We start from the raw sequence: 16,281 nt of genomic DNA on the forward strand, positions 1-16,281 counted from the left end.
CAACCCACTGCCCTCCATCTAACTACTCCTAACCCACTGCTCTCCATCTAACTACTCCTAACCCACTGCCCTCCATCTAACTACTCCCAACCCACTGCCCTCCATCTAACTACTCCCAACCCACTGCCCTCCATCTAACTACTCCCAACCCACTGCCCTCCATCTCATCTCTCTCTCCATCTAACTACTCCTAACCCACTGCCCTCCATCTCATCTCACCCTCCATCTAACTACTCCCAACCCACTGCCCTCCATCTAACTACTCCTAACCCACTGCCCTCCATCTAACTACTCCCAACCCACTGCCCTCCATCTAACTACTCCCAACCCACTGCCCTCCATCTAACTACTCCCAACCCACTGCCCTCCATCTAACTACTCCTAACCCACTGCCCTCCATCTAACTACTCCCAACCCACTGCCCTCCATCTAACTCCTCCCAACCCACTGCTCTCCATCTCATCTCTCCCTCCATCTAACTACTCCCAACCCACTGCCCTCCATCTAACTACTCCCAACCCACTGCCCTCCATCTCATCTCTCCCTCCATCTAACTACTCCTAACCCACTGCCCTCCATCTCATCTCTCCCTCTAACTACTCCTAACCCACTGCCCTCCATCTCATCTCTCCCTCCATCTAACTACTCCCAACCCACTGCCCTCCATCTAACTACTCCCAACCCACTGCCCTCCATCTAACTACTCCCAACCCACTGCCCTCCATCTAACTACTCCCAAACCACTGCCCTCCATCTAACTACTCCCAACCCACTGCCCTCCATCTCATCTCTCCCTCCATCTAACTACTCCCAACCCACTGCCCTCCATCTAAAAAATGGAACTAGCCAAATCCACCACATCTCCTAGCTTGCGAGATTGTGCCCTCGTTAACACACAAGCAGGAAAAACATGTGGAACTGCTTGAACCAATTTCTCATTTCTGATTTCTGGATTGTCTACTACTTCTAACACAGGAATGACATTACCACCAGCAATATCATTCCCTAGTAGCAATGTGACTCCTTTTACTGGCAGTGTAGATACTACACCAACACGGAAACGTCCTGATACCAATAGGTTATAGGTGAGTGGTATACCCTTTTCACACTATCATGCCGTTAAGGCGAGCGTCCGCCCGGTTGGGTAAGGCTGAGCGTTCACCTGGTTTAGCCTGGATGGATAAGGCTGAGCGTCCGCCTGGTTGGGTAAGGCTGAGCGTTCACCTGTTTTAGCCTGGATGGATAAGGTTCAGCGTTCACCTGGTTGGGTAAGGCTGAGCGTCCGCCTGGTTGGGTAAGGCTGAGCGTTCGCCTGGTTGGGTAAGGCTGAGCGTTCGCCTGGTTAGGTAAGGCTGAGCGTTCGCCTGGTTGGGTAAGGCTGAGCGTTCGCCTGGTTGGGTAAGGCTGAGCGTTCGCCTGGTTGGGTAAGGCTGAGCGTTCACCTGGTTGGGTAAGGCTGAGCGTTCACCCGGTTGGGTAAGGCTGAGCGTTCACCCGGTTGGGTAAGGCTGAGCGTTCGCCCGGTTGGGTAAGGCTGAGCGTTCGCCCGGTTGGGTAAGGCTGAGCGTTCGCCCGGTTGGGTAAGGCTGAGCGTTCGCCCGGTTGGGTAAGGCTGAGCGTTCGCCCGGTTGGGTAAGGCTGAGCGTTCGCCCGGTTGGGTAAGGCTGAGCGTTCGCCCGGTTGGGTAAGGCTGAGCGTTCGCCCGGTTGGGTAAGGCTGAGCGTTCGCCCGGTTGGGTAAGGCTGAGCGTTCGCCCGGTTGGGTAAGGCTGAGCGTTCGCCCGGTTGGGTAAGGCTGAGCGTTCGCCCGGTTGGGTAAGGCTGAGCGTTCGCCCGGTTGGGTAAGGCTGAGCGTTCGCCCGGTTGGGTAAGGCTGAGCGTTCGCCCGGTTGGGTAAGGCTGAGCGTTCGCCCGGTTGGGTAAGGCTGAGCGTTCGCCCGGTTGGGTAAGGCTGAGCGTTCGCCCGGTTGGGTAAGGCTGAGCGTTCGCCCGGTTGGGTAAGGCTGAGCGTTTGCCCGGTTGGGTAAGGCTGAGCGTTCGCCCGGTTGGGTAAGGCTGAGCGTTCGCCCGGTTGGATAAGGCTGAGCGTTCAACTGATTTAGCCTGGATGGATAAGGCTCAGCGTTCACCTGGTTGGGTAAGGCTGAGCGTTCACCTGGTTTAACACACACAAACATGTGCACGGACTGACGGGCGCACATAGACTCCTGTATGGTGCCCATCTGCTGTCTTTGAATGATACAATTGTATTCATTAAAATTAATAAGCCACGTTGGGGCAAAGGCTATAAAATCCATGCCCCCCCCCCCCCCACCTTCCTCCCCTCTGTTCTGAATCAGACCATCGGCTGGGAGCAGGCGTGCTCTATTACTTGGTGATAGACATGGCAGGCATCTCCTCCTAGAGCGTTACATGGGAGATCTAAGAGCTGCTTAAATAAAATATCAAACAGCAGTAGTATCTAAAGCAGGAGGTGGGCTGCTCATTATAACATTATGAGGGAGAGATCCTCACAGGGAACAGGGCTCGGGTCAACAGTCGTGCCCTATATATGGAACAGGGCTCGGGTCAACAGTCGTGCCCTATATATGGAATAGGGCTCGGGTCAACAGTCGTCCCTATATAGGGAATAGGGCCCTGGTCAGAAGTAGTGCACTATATAGGGAATAGGGCCCTGGTCAGAAGTAGTGCACTATATAGGGAATAGGGCCCTGGTCAGAAGTAGTGCACTATATAGGGAATAGGGCCCTGGTCAGAAGTAGTGCACTATATAGGGAATAGGGCCCTGGTCAGAAGTAGTGCACTATAAAGGGAATAGGGCCCTGGTCAGAAGTAGTGCACTATATAGGGAATATACTACAGGCTAAAGCACTAATTCTAGCTGAGTTGACAGCAGATGTCTTCCATCCAGCCTCAGAGCCAATATGTGTGTGTGTGTGTGTTGGATGTTCCTAAAAGCATCCCCGTACTCAGGAGGGTGTGAAAAGCTTAACACACACACACACACACACACACACACACACACACACCTGATTATAAAAGAGGAAGGACAATTATGAGGCAAAAATTAAAAAAATGGGATAAGAGAAGCAATATGATAAAAATACCAAAAACGTATGAGGGAGTTGGAGATGTTAAATATTTAACCCCCTAGCATAACAGGGTCAGAGAGCAGGAGAACTGGTGCCTATTGCTATACATAACGAGGCCTGTACCCTCTACAAATGCTAACATTATTTACATAAATAACAAACAGCTTTTATATTTACATGCCAACAAGGATATCATTTTATATAATTTTTTAAAACTTTGTTTGGTTAACAAACAAAAACATAAGCCAATATTGTGACACTTGACTAAACCGTTGGGTTGAACGCTACGAAGCTGGGCCACATATTCAACATTAAAACAGAACAGTGTTAATGTCTGTGGTAAAAGAACATGAAAGACAATACTCTTTGTTGTTCAGAAATATGACAACTGAATCTAAACTGGGTCAAACTGCCGTCTGAATCACATTGTGTTTCCTGGCTACACACACACACCACACACACACACACGTTTTAAAAATATATATATTTTATTGCAGCTGAAGAGTTCAGACAACCCATCACTCGGATAGCGTTGCTTTAAATTCAGCACACACACGAGCAGCCACACTCTCTCCATCAATTCCATTCAAAATTGCATCCAAAAACAGATACATATTCCTGTTCAAGATCGATCTACACTCTATATATACAAGAGTATGTGGACACCCCTTCAAATTAGGGGATTAGGCTATTTCAGCCACACCCGTTGCTGACAGGTGTAGAAGATCGAGCACACAGCCATGCAATCTCCATAGACAAACACGGACAGGTGTAGAACATCAAGCACACAGCCATGCAGTCTCCATAGACAAACACTGGCAGTAGAATGTCCTTAATGCAGCTCAGTGACTTTCAACGTGGCACTGTCATACGATTGACATCTTTCCCGACAAGTCAGTTCGTCAAATTTTCTGCGCTGCTAGAGCTGCCCTGGTCAACTGTAAGTGCGTCTAGGATGCAACAACGGCTCAGCCGCGAAGCGGTAGGCCACACTAGCTTACAAAGACGGGATCACCGAGTTGTTTCAGAGAGAAGATCATGTCCGTGGTGAACGTTCTGGATCTGAACCCTGCCTGCAGTTCTGTGTGGAGCTTCAACCCGAACTCTATTCAGTGCAACTCTAGCAACTAGATCACCGGTGATGCAGAGCCACAGTAGTTACAATCCATTATGTCACCCTTTGTTTTTTGTACAGGGTGACCAATACTGGCAGTCCTCATGTCCCGAGGGACAAAACCAGCTCTACAGCACATATACAGGAGCATGAAGAGATGTTGAAGAAGAGCACACTTGACGACTTCAGCTGTGATCCCATCACAAGCCCAGTGCTTTTCACCAGCTAGGCTGTTCTTCGATGCGGTCATATATGCCTCTGATGTTGCCTGAGTAGGCAGACGATAAGAGGTCATTGCAGAGCTGCAGTCAATAGCACAGTGTCTTGAGGTTTTTTCCACGCCACTCTTGAGGGGGGGGGGGGTGTAGGATCTTGCTGTTTGGGGCTACATTTTGAAGTTGGTGAGGGCCTTTTACTTCCAGGTTTCAATTGAATTGGCTTCAATCCAGTCGCTGGACTCTCAGCTTTTAGACAAGAGCTTTCAAGAAAAAACTAAAGCTTTGGATGATCGTAGATCGTCCCATTTCTGCTGGGTAGAGGTGGGTTGGTCAAGGATTCCTCTAGAGCACAGGGGAAGGCTGCAGTTTTTTGCTGGGTCAACTGATCCGCTGCTGTCGATGCGTGGGGCTCTTTTTCGGTTCGACTCTGGGTATCTTGTGTGTCTGTAGAATCTACAGCACACGAGGGAGTCAGCGCAGTTGGGTATTCACAGCGCAGTACTGCAGGTTCGAAGGGTACCACAAGATCGGTACTGCAGGTTCGAAGGGTACCACAAGATCGGCTCGTCGTGTAAGGATCAGATCCAGCTGGTGCCATTGACCTGGTCGTGGGAGACCAGTGGGCTCCAGGAGAAGTTGTGGTGGGTTTTGGTCTGGAAATACGAGTGATGCGTAGGTCGTGGCATGTGCAGAACTTGAGGAGATGCTGCCCGTTTTTTTCCGTTTATCAATCCCACGAGTCGTGGTCTACGCCGACTCTTCAAGTCGCCAAGCAGGTAGAAGTGTTCTTATTCAGGGATGTCTATGGTCGCCTTACCCAACCGGGCTGACGCTCAGCCTTTAACCACCTGTCTTTTGCTTCTTGAAGGGATCTGAGTGTTGGGGGCCGTACACACTCACGAGGTGGACAGGATCCACCCGTGTTCAGACACAGGGCTAGGATTCTCTCTGAAACGTCGGTGGGTGGTACTACTGCTCGGGACAGCAAAACCTAATCCATAGTCCCAGAAAAAGGTGTAGTCCTTTTCCTCCCAGGGAGCCTGACGAGTGGAGTTGGGTTTTACGGTGGAAATGTGGATTTGTCTTTTCTTGAGTTGGTTATTTATGACGGTGGTCTTGCAGGTCTCTCTTCCTTCCTTGTAGCTTGTCAGGCATCTCTACTACCACTGTGAAAGGGGCTGGCGCTCATCTCCACGCCAATTGAGAAAGGGCTTTAAATAACAGATAACTGCTTAACCTCCCCGTGTTGTATCTACACAGCACAAAAAAGCAGGGGCAAGGTGTATAGAGGCCCTGTGTTGCCCAGGCAACAGGGCTCCGCCTCCCTGGCCTAATCCAAAACAATTATTTATTCAGACCCATAAACATTCCAATGTTTGTGAAGAGAAGCAAAATGGCCATCTGCATCATACTCCAGTCCAATATTATTCATGCAAGTCAATACAATGAAGAAGATTAGGACAACGGAACGCATTTCATTAAACTGTTGAGAGCGAGGAAGGAAGGAGAGAGAAAGAGGTGGTAATAGGAACGTCACATCGCGCAGCATTAGGGGGGAAATATTATCAACAAGGTAATGCGCCATACTACTAATTATGAATAAATAAATAAAATAAATAAAGGTAAAATAGGCCCTATTACATTTCAACATTTAAATCAAATTTACTCGCCTATCAATTGTAACTTTGCAGGCCACATGTCCAACATTGCGTGTCCTCTCCCAGCGTCATGGTTTGAACAGGGCGCCCAATCCCAGTCCATATAATACCGTAGAGTAATACAGCCCACACTCCAACAGATTACTGACGCTAAAATTCATTTATTTACCCAGGAGAGCATACATTATGGCCCTTCGTGGTTTTTGCTGATGTGCGTAATGTGCGGTAGCCTATAATCTATCATATGTAGCTATCTATTGGATAACGGGACAATCAATTCTGGCCTTCACATTTTTTTTTATTTTTAGGATTGAGCACATACAATGTATTTAATGTAGGGCTCGTCAGGCTCAAGTAGCATCAGGTTTGAACGTTCATGCTAATCAAAGCTATAATCAGATCCAGACATTTAAATGATTTATAATGACACTTCCTGTTTTTTGTGGGAAAAGTATTATATTCTCGGGAACATTTGTGTTTACACGCGCACTCTACACACACACACACACTCTACACACACACACACACACACACTCTACACACACACACACACACTCTACACACACACTCTACACAAACACACACACACTCTACACAAACACACACACACACACTCTACACAAACACACACACACACACTCTACACAAACACACACACACTCTACACACAGTCTGGGATGGAGGGATAGATCGATGGATATGTGTTTTCATGTCTGGGATGAGGGGACATGGGGATAGAGGAGAGGGGGATAGAGAGTAGGGGGGATGGGGCAGAGAAGCAAGACGGGGATTGAAAGAGAGATAGCGAGAGAAACAGACTAGAGGAGGGAGGAAGAGGGAGGGAGGAAGAGAGAGGAAAGGATAAAGGGAAAGTTCTAGATGGTGAGATATGGAACAGCGTAATCTACCTGGTCTGCGATGGTCCGGCCCAGTTTATCCATCCTGGATCCAGCCTCAGCAATCTTCTTAGCAGCACTGATGACATCAGAGGTATTCTTCAACGGTCCTTTACCCCTGGGAACACAGGACACACACACATCAGTCTGCTGTTCACACACACACACACATCAGTCTGCTGTTCACACACACACATCAGTCTGCTGTTCACACACACACACACACACGCATCAGTCTGCTGTACACACACACACACATCAGTCTGCTGTTTACACACACACAGTCTGCTGTTACACACACACACACACACACACACACACACACACATACACACACACATCAGTCTGCTGTACACACACACACACACACACACACACCTCTTCAATGGACCTCTACCCCTGGGAACACAGGACACACACACACATCAGTCTGCTGTTCACACACACACACACACACACACACACACACCTCTTCAACGGACCTCTACCCCTGGGAACACAGGACACACACACACATCAGTCTGCTGTACACACACACACACACACACCTCTTCAACAAACCTCTACCCCTGGGAAGACAAGATCCACATCAACCTGCTGTTCATACACAGTACACACACCTTTCATACACTGACTACATCCATACACACCTCTTCAACAGACCTTTGCCCCTGGGAACACATGATACAGTCCATCCACTCTCATCTAATATTCAGCAGCATCTCATCATGCAGTCTGTTTCTGAAGAATGTATATGTTCTCTCTCTCTGACAGATGGTATGGATATGGGGATGTGTTATGGTATACACACAGCACATCATATGGAAAACTTTGCCCTATAGCGCGCACCACATAGCGCGCACCACATATCGCGCACCACATATCGCGCACCACATATCATGCACTACATTTGACCAGGACCCAAAAGTAGTGCACTAGGAAATAGGGAACCACTCTGGACGCAGAATCCTCTAATGACTAGTGCCTGTTAAAGTGCCTGGATTTAAATTGATCCCAAACCTTTAGCCTGTTCAGACTGTTAGCCTGTTAACACGAAAATGTAACTAAAATGTAACTAAATGTAACGAAAATGTAATCTACACATTCCCCAAAAGTAATTATTTATAATTAGAGTCCATAAACAACTAATAATGCTGCGTACTTTAAGGTTCCAATCTCACCTTTCTGGTTACTGATACTTCTACTCACTTTAGAGGACACGACCTCAGGTATAAATGACAATTAAATACTATATTTAATGAATTTCCTATTCAACAAAACTATGAATACGGCCTGAAATGACATGTTTTTCTAAATATAGCATCATCAACAACTAAATATAATATTACACCTCCCTTATAACTGTAAAATAACATTTAGTGTTAGAGAACCCCCCTCCCCTACTGCAAATGCAAAAAAAACAATATTGCAGTTAGCCATGACAGCCGTTACAATAGAAGGCCTGTTTCCATGACAGCCGTTACAATAGAAGGCCTGTTTCCATGACAGCTGTTACAATAGAAGGCCTGTTACCATGACAGTTGTTACAATAGAATGCCTGTTACCATGACAGCCGTTACAATAGAAGGCATGTTACCATGACAGCCGTTACAATAGAAGGCATGTTACCATGACAGCCGTTACAATAGAAGGCCTGTTACCATGACAGCTGTTACAATAGAAGGCCTGTTACCATGACAGCCGTTACAATAGAATGCCTGTTACCATGACAGCCGTTACAATAGAATGCCTGTTACCATGACAGACGTTACACAATAGAAGGCCTGTTACCATGACAGCCGTTACAATAGAAGGCCTGTTACCATGACAGCTGTTACAACAAAGTCCTGTTTCCATGACAGCTGTTACAATAGAAGGCCTGTTACCATGACAGTTGTTACAATAGAAGGCCTGTTACCATGACAGCTGTTACAATAAAGTCCTGTTTCCATGACAGCTGTTACAATAAATACAATTATAATAGAATGATTGTTACCACGACAGCCTTTATAATAGAATGATTGTTACCATGACAGCCTTTATAATAGAATGATTGTTACCATGACAGCCTTTATAATAGAACTCTTATATAAATATAAAAATAAATATTTGCACTTGGCAAAAAAACATCTTAAAAGTAGAAATAGAATGAAACAAACAGGCATTCTATTTATTGTTGCTCTGTTATAGTGGCCACTATAGTAGACATCGATCAAGTGCACAAGGCTTCACGTGCGCAGAAATAACGTCCACTGAGTAACACATGTAATAATACCCCCTCTCTCACACAGAAACACACAGTGTTACTGTCAAGTTCAACACAACAAAAAGCAATATATTTGGGCTGCACTGCACATTATTACATTGAACACTTTCTGCCTGTGGACGTCTGTTCTACAATGTGACAGCAGAGCACAATACCCTTTGTTGGCATAAATGATCTCTTTCAGGCAGAGAGTAACACCCAGCATACCCCCTTTTCATCCACTGTATTGAAACAGGGAGAGAGAAAGTGTGTGGTCTTCCTTTCACCTCTATGGTAGCATCCAGTTTAAACCAGGCCCGGCTCCAGCTACACCTGATCCCTGAATCCACTTGTTTAACAAGCAACGCCTCATTTTCACCTAATTCTCTCATTCTGAAAATTAACCACATACTGTAGAGGGAAAACATTAGGTTTTGTTGGCTAGTTAACATTTCACACAGATGGCCAGGGTCCAGTAAGCAACTAACACTTTATAACTTGAGGAACGGCAAGGAGTCTCGTACACCAGTTAATATTGGTTAGGTTACTAAGGTTAGCTCATCTGATGTTGTTACTAAGGTTAGCTCATCTGATGTTGTTACTAAGGTTAGCTCATCTGATGTTGTTACTAAGGTTAGCTCATCTGATGTTGTTACTAGGGTTAGCTCATCTGATGTTGTTACTAGGGTTAGCTCATCTGATGTTGTTACTAAGGTTAGCTCATCTGATGTTGTTACTAAGGTTAGCTCATCAGATGTTGTAACGTTAGCTAACAGTTTTGTCTGACTTCATAAGCCAGCTAATTGTAACACCATAAACTCAAATATTTGATCAGTTAAGTTGGCTAATGTTGCTCAACATTTCTCTGGCTAGCTAACGGGAGAATTCGATCCAGCTAGCAGGATACTCAACGCGAACAATACTTCCACTACACTTCCTCCCTCACCTCAGACTTTACAAACGCCAGATGTTTTTTGGTTATAGCTCATGAAGTGGTCCGGTCTCCGTGGTCAGGAGTCTCACCCCCCCGGTCTCAATGGTCAGAAGTCTCACCCCCCCGGTCTCCGTGGTCAGGAGTCTCACCCCCCCGGTCTCCGTGGTCAGGAGTCTCACCCCCCCGGTCTCCGTGGTCAGAAGTCTCACCCCCCCCCGTCCTACTCTCTGCTGTCTTTACAGAGGGCGCGCTGATGCTGTAACTAGCCAATCGGTTGTCTCTGCTCTCTTCAGTCGAGTACTTCTGAACGATTGTATTACTCCAAACGTGCATCACTTCTCACAGGCAGTATTGAGCTAAAGACCCCCCCCCCCCACAGACAGACGGGTAGACAGAGGGTGGGACAGACAGAAGGGTAGACAGAGGGTGGGACAGACAGAAGGGTAGACAGAGGGTGGGACAGACAGAAGGGTAGACAGAGTGGGACAGACAGAAGGGTAGACAGAGAGTGGGACAGACAGAAGGGTAGACAGAGGGTGGGACAGACAGAAGGGTAGACAGAGGGTGGGACAGACAGAAGGGTAGACAGAGAGTGGGACAGACAGAAGGGTAGACAGAGAGTGGGACAGACAGAAGGGTAGACAGAGAGTGGGACAGACAGAAGGGTAGACAGAGAGGGACAGACAGAAGGGTAGACAGAGGGTGGGGCAGACAGAAGGGTAGACAGAGAGTGGGACAGACAGAAGCGTAGACAGAGAGTGGGACAGACAGAAGGGTAGACAGAGGGTGGGACAGACAGAAGGGTAGACAGAGGGTGGGACAGACAGAAGGGTAGACAGAGGGTGGGACAGACAGAAGGGTAGACAGAGGGTGGGACAGACAGAAGGTGGATAAAAAGATAGCGGGACAGCGAGAGAAGGGTGGATAGAGAGATGGGAGAAGGAGGAACAGACCGAGGGTAGGACAGAAAGAAGGCTGGATAGAGAGATGGGAGGGACAGAGAGAGAAGGCTGGATAGAACTCAACACACCGCTAGCACTGGGCCAGTCATCACCTCTACCTCCATATTCAGACACTGGGCCAGTCATCACCTCTACCACCATATTCAGACACTGGGCCAGTCATCACCTCTACCTCCATATTCAGACACTGGGCCAGTCATCACCTCTACCACCATATTCAGACACTGGGCCAGTCATCACCTCTACCACCATATTCAGACACTGGGCCAGTCATCACCTCTACCACCATACACCGACATGTCTCCCTGTCAGGACCGACATGTCTCCCTGTCAGGAACGACATGTCTCCCTGTCAGGACCGACATGCCATGGCTGCCCTTAGTTTGAAGATGTAATCCAGAGACAGGTGTTTTCTCCATCTCTTCAGTGATCATACTCTAATTCCACCCATTTCAAAACTCAGTCCTGCAGAAAGCAGAGCAACACTTACGCAGCTCCACAAACACAACAGACAGAAGCCTTCTATATGGCCGACCAATCCAAACTCATCTCTCGGCATGTCCAGCCCACTCATTATCTCAGCCAAATCACGGCTAGTGGGAAGGTTGCTGACTTTTTCACTCGTAATTTAACTAAATGTATACATATGTATAAAATGGCATACAGGTTTGTTATTAGGGCACATGAAAGGTCATGTTCGAGAAAGCATTCTGCCCAACCCCCCCAAAAAACTGCATTTTGATTAAAAAAATATTTTTTACGTTCAAAACGGCTCTCCTGTGAATCGGGTCACATCTGCCACATGCTTCCGGGCTACACATGTCTTACTCATTACAAGCTGCTGGTAGTGTACTATACAGGGGCCATTCGGTGGGTAGTGCACTATATAAGGGATAGGGTTCCGTTTGGGACGTAGCCATATGCAGCAGGGTGGGTGGCACCACCTAGGCAGTAACAGTCAAACACCAGGCTGTGTAGAGAGAGCTAGGCAGTAACAGGCTGTGTAGAGAGAGCTAGGCAGTAACAGGCTGTGTAGAGAGAGCTAGGCAGTAACATGCTGTGTAGAGAGAGCTAGGCAGTAACAGGCTGTGTAGAGAGAGCTAGGCAGTAACAGGCTGTGCAGAGAGAGCTAGGCAGTAACAGTCAAACACCAGGCTGTGTAGAGAGAGCTAGGATGGTAGACATACTAGAAAAAGGCCCAAATCAATTTCCTACTGACTGATTTAACATTGCTGGCGCTTTCTGTCTGAAGACAAGGTTGAGAGTCAATCATTTGGGCGTGGACTAAAGTAGCGCTCTCTCTCGCTCTCTCTGCTGCAGGTGACACGGTGTAGGAAACCATTACACAGAGACCTCAGTCACTCACACACACTTTCCTAGTCTGGGAAATATTTACACACGAGTGGAGATTGATTCTGACTACAATTCCTCAGATCTATCTGAACGTTCACCTATCGAAATATCTACAAGACATGATTGGTGGGTTTGGTTCAAATTTCAATCCCTTTCCACTGTATAAAGACTAGAAAGAGACTGTGCCAAGCCCTTAAAAATGGTTAAAATGTCCTCCATCTCCAAGAAGACCCTTTAATACCACTTCTTAAACATGTACATCTCCATCGGAACAGATGTGCTGTGTTTTGAATCACTACATATGCATGTGTGTTTTAATGGCAGGCCTAGCGTAGCAGGCTAGGGGAAGTGAGAGCAGCGCTTCATTTGCATGTATTACCATTACATTAGCATGCAGCACAATGGGTCTGGGAGGGGAAACCGCTGTCCGGCAGGATGTTCTCCTGATACTTCAGGGGGACGCGGATCAGAAGTGGTAAAGTCTGGCTGGCTGATTGAAGCTGGACGATTCTAGGCATTTGCCTCAGCAGCCTGACCTGAAGGAAGGGAGTAGGGGTTGGATGGATGGAGGAAGGAAGGAGGGAGTAGAGGGCTGGATGGATGGAGGAAGGAAGGAGGGAGTAGAGGGCTGGATGGATGGAGGAAGAAAGGAGGGAGTAGAGGGCTGGATGGATGGAGGAAGGAAGGAGGGAGTAGAGGGCTGGATGGATGGAGGAAGAAAGGAGGGAGTAGAGGGCTGGATGGATGGAGGAAGAAAGGAGGGAGTAGAGGGCTGGATGGATGGAGGAAGGAAGGAGTAGAGGGCTGGATGGATGGAGGAAGGAAGGAGGGAGTAGAGGGCTGGATGGATGGAGGAAGGAAGGAGGGAGTAGAGGGCTGGATGGATGGAGGAAGAAAGGAGGGAGTAGAGGGCTGGATGGATGGAGGAAGGAAGGAGGGAGTAGAGGGCTGGATGGATGGAGGAAGGAAGGAGGGAGTAGAGGGCTGGATGGATGGAGGAAGAAAGGAGGGAGTAGAGGGCTGGATGGATGGAGGAAGGAAGGAGGGAGTAGAGGGCTGGATGGATGGAGGAAGGAAGGAGGGAGTAGAGGGCTGGATGATGGAGGAAGGAGGGAGTAGAGGGCTGGATGGATGGAGGAAGGAAGGAGGGAGTAGAGGGCTGTATGGATGGAGGAAGAAAGGAGGGAGTAGAGGGCTGGATGGATGGAGGAAGGAAGGAGGGAGTAGAGGGCTGGATGGATGGAGGAAGGAAGGAGGGAGTAGAGGGCTGGATGGATGGAGGAAGGAAGGAGGGAGTAGAGGGCTGGATGGATGGAGGAAGAAAGGAGGGAGTAGAGGGCTGGATGATGGAGGGGGGAAGGAGGGAGTAGAGGGCTGGATGGATGGAGGAAGGAAGGAGGGAGTAGAGGGCTGGATGGATGGAGGAAGGAAAGAGGGAGTAGAGGGCTGGATGATGGAGGAAGGAGGGAGTAGAGGGCTGGATGGATGGAGGAAGGAAGGAGGGAGTAGAGGGCTGTATGGATGGAGGAAGAAAGGAGGGAGTAGAGGGCTGGATGGATGGAGGAAGGAAGGAGGGAGTAGAGGGCTGGATGATGGAGGAAGGAAGGAGGGAGTAGAGGGCTGGATGGATGGAGGAAGGAAAGAGGGAGTAGAGGGCTGGATGGATGGAGGAAGAAAGGAGGGAGTAGAGGGCTGGATGATGGAGGAGGGAAGGAGGGAGTAGAGGGCTGGATGGATGGAGGAAGGAAGGAGGGAGTAGAGGGCTGGATGGATGGAGGAAGGAAAGAGGGAGTAGAGGGCTGGATGGATGGAGGAAGAAAGGAGGGAGTAGAGGGCTGGATGATGGAGGAAGGAAGGAGGGAGTAGAGGGCTGGATGGATGGAGGAAGGAAGGAGGGAGTAGAGGGCTGGATGGATGGAGGAAGGAAGGAGGGAGTAGAGGGCTGGATGATGGAGGAAGGAAGGAGGGAGTAGAGGGCTGGATGGATGGAGGAAGGAAGGAGGGAGTAGAGGGCTGGATGGATGGAGGAAGCAGGGAGAAGGGGGCTGGATGGATGGAGGAAGGAGGTAGTAGAGGGCTGGATGGATGGAGGAAGCAGGGAGAAGGGGGCTGGATGGATGGAGGAAGGAGGGAGTAGAGGGCTGGATGGATGGAGGAAGGAGGGAGTAGAGGGCTGGATGGAAAAGGAAGCAGGGGGCAGAGGGCTGGATGGAGGAAGAAGGAAGTAGGGGGCTGGATGGACAAAGGAAGCAGGGAGAAGGGGGCTGGATGGATGGAGGAAGGAGGGAGTAGAGGACTGGATGGAAAAGGAAGCAGGGAGAAGGGGGCTGGATGGATGGAGGAAGGCAAACTAAGTGTTTTCATGTTCAATATCATGGTGTTGTGCTCAGGACAATGCCTTGGCTTGTGCTGACAGAGTGACGACAGCGTCAGGGGAGATCTGACTGGAGAATCCAGACATTTCATTGACAACTCCTTTAAAGAGGTGGAAATTGAGAGACATGCAGGCAGAGAGACCGAGAGCTTTGCTTTGGTTCCAGGCACAATGTCGCCTGAATGAGTCACTTTAAATTCATAGAGGAAGATGTATGTGCGCACACACACACAGACACACCTCTTCCCGCAAGCAAAAGACGACACACCTACCCACTCTCTCTCACACACACACACACAGAGAAATATATTCTCTCAAACACACAGCCCCCTCCCAACACACGTTTTACTGAGCAGATGGCTGGCCATGGCACTCCGGTGATGAGCCACAGAGCCTAAGGTCTTGTCTATCTGTCACATTTACTACAGTCCAGTTACAGGCCTCGACTGGCCAGACAGATACCAACTTACTACAGACCTCGACCGGCCAGACAGATACCGACTTACTACAGACATCGACCGGCCAGACAGATACCAACTTACTACAGACCTCGACCGGCCAGACAGATACCGACTTACTACAGACCTCGACCGGCCAGACAGATACCGACTTACTACAGACATCGACCGGCCAGACCGATACCAACTTACTACAGGCCTCGACTGGCCAGACAGACACCCAGCTCCTCCAGTACCCCAACAGCTCCTCCCAGTACCCCCCAGCTCCTCCAGTACCCCCCAGCTCCTCCAGTAACCCCCAGCTCCTCCAGTAACCCCCAGCCCACCCTGGTCTTCCAGTACCCCCCAGCCCACCCTGCTCCTCCAGTACCCCACAACAAACCCTGCTCCTCCAGTACCTCCCAACCCCCCCCCCCCAACACACCCCTCTGCTCCGTCCCCCCTCCATACCTGGTGAAGTCCGTCATCTCCATCATGATCATACACATCTGTTTGGCCAGGACGATGATGTCGTTGCCGGAGTCGTCCCACTTGGACACCTCAGCGTCCAGCTTGCTCTTCTCCTCCTGGAAACTGGCCACCTGCTCAGCGATCTTAGCCTTCTGCTCCTGGGGCAGCTGGGCCATGATAGCCTGGTAGAGGAGGGGAGAGGAAAAACAGTACACTGAGCTGTTATAGCCTGGTAGAGGAGGAGAGAGGAAAAAGAGTACACCGAGCTGTTATAGTCTGGTAGAGGTGGAGAGAGTTATAACAGTACACTGAGCTGTTATAGCCTGGTAGAGGAGGAGAGAGTTATAACAGTACACTGAGCTGTTATAGTCTGGTAGAGGAGGAGAGAGTTATAACAGTACACTGAGCTGTTATAGCCTGGTAGAGGAGGAGATGGTTAAAACAGTACACTGAGCTGTTATAGCCTGGTAGAGGAGGAAAGGAGAGAGAGAGTACTATGACAGATGAATAAATGACAGTACACAATAC

At 48.9% G+C, this 16,281-nt stretch overlaps 1 protein-coding gene across 2 annotated transcripts in view; it reads right to left on the reverse strand.

Annotated features, from left to right (window-relative positions):
* Positions 1-16,281, reverse strand: part of LOC139366585 (catenin alpha-1-like) — a 219,630-nt gene that overhangs the window by 37,940 nt on the left and 165,409 nt on the right. For both annotated transcript variants that reach the window (XM_071104258.1, XM_071104259.1), the window contains exons 16-17: positions 15,754-15,935; positions 6,990-7,095 (exon numbers count right to left, since the gene is read on the reverse strand). In XM_071104258.1, coding sequence (XP_070960359.1) covers positions 6,990-7,095; positions 15,754-15,935 — 288 coding nt within the window. The remainder of the gene's footprint in view (positions 1-6,989; positions 7,096-15,753; positions 15,936-16,281) is intronic.

Source organism: Oncorhynchus clarkii, chromosome 14 (genome assembly GCF_045791955.1).
Source record: "Oncorhynchus clarkii lewisi isolate Uvic-CL-2024 chromosome 14, UVic_Ocla_1.0, whole genome shotgun sequence".
Classification (NCBI taxonomy): Eukaryota; Metazoa; Chordata; class Actinopteri; order Salmoniformes; family Salmonidae; genus Oncorhynchus; species Oncorhynchus clarkii.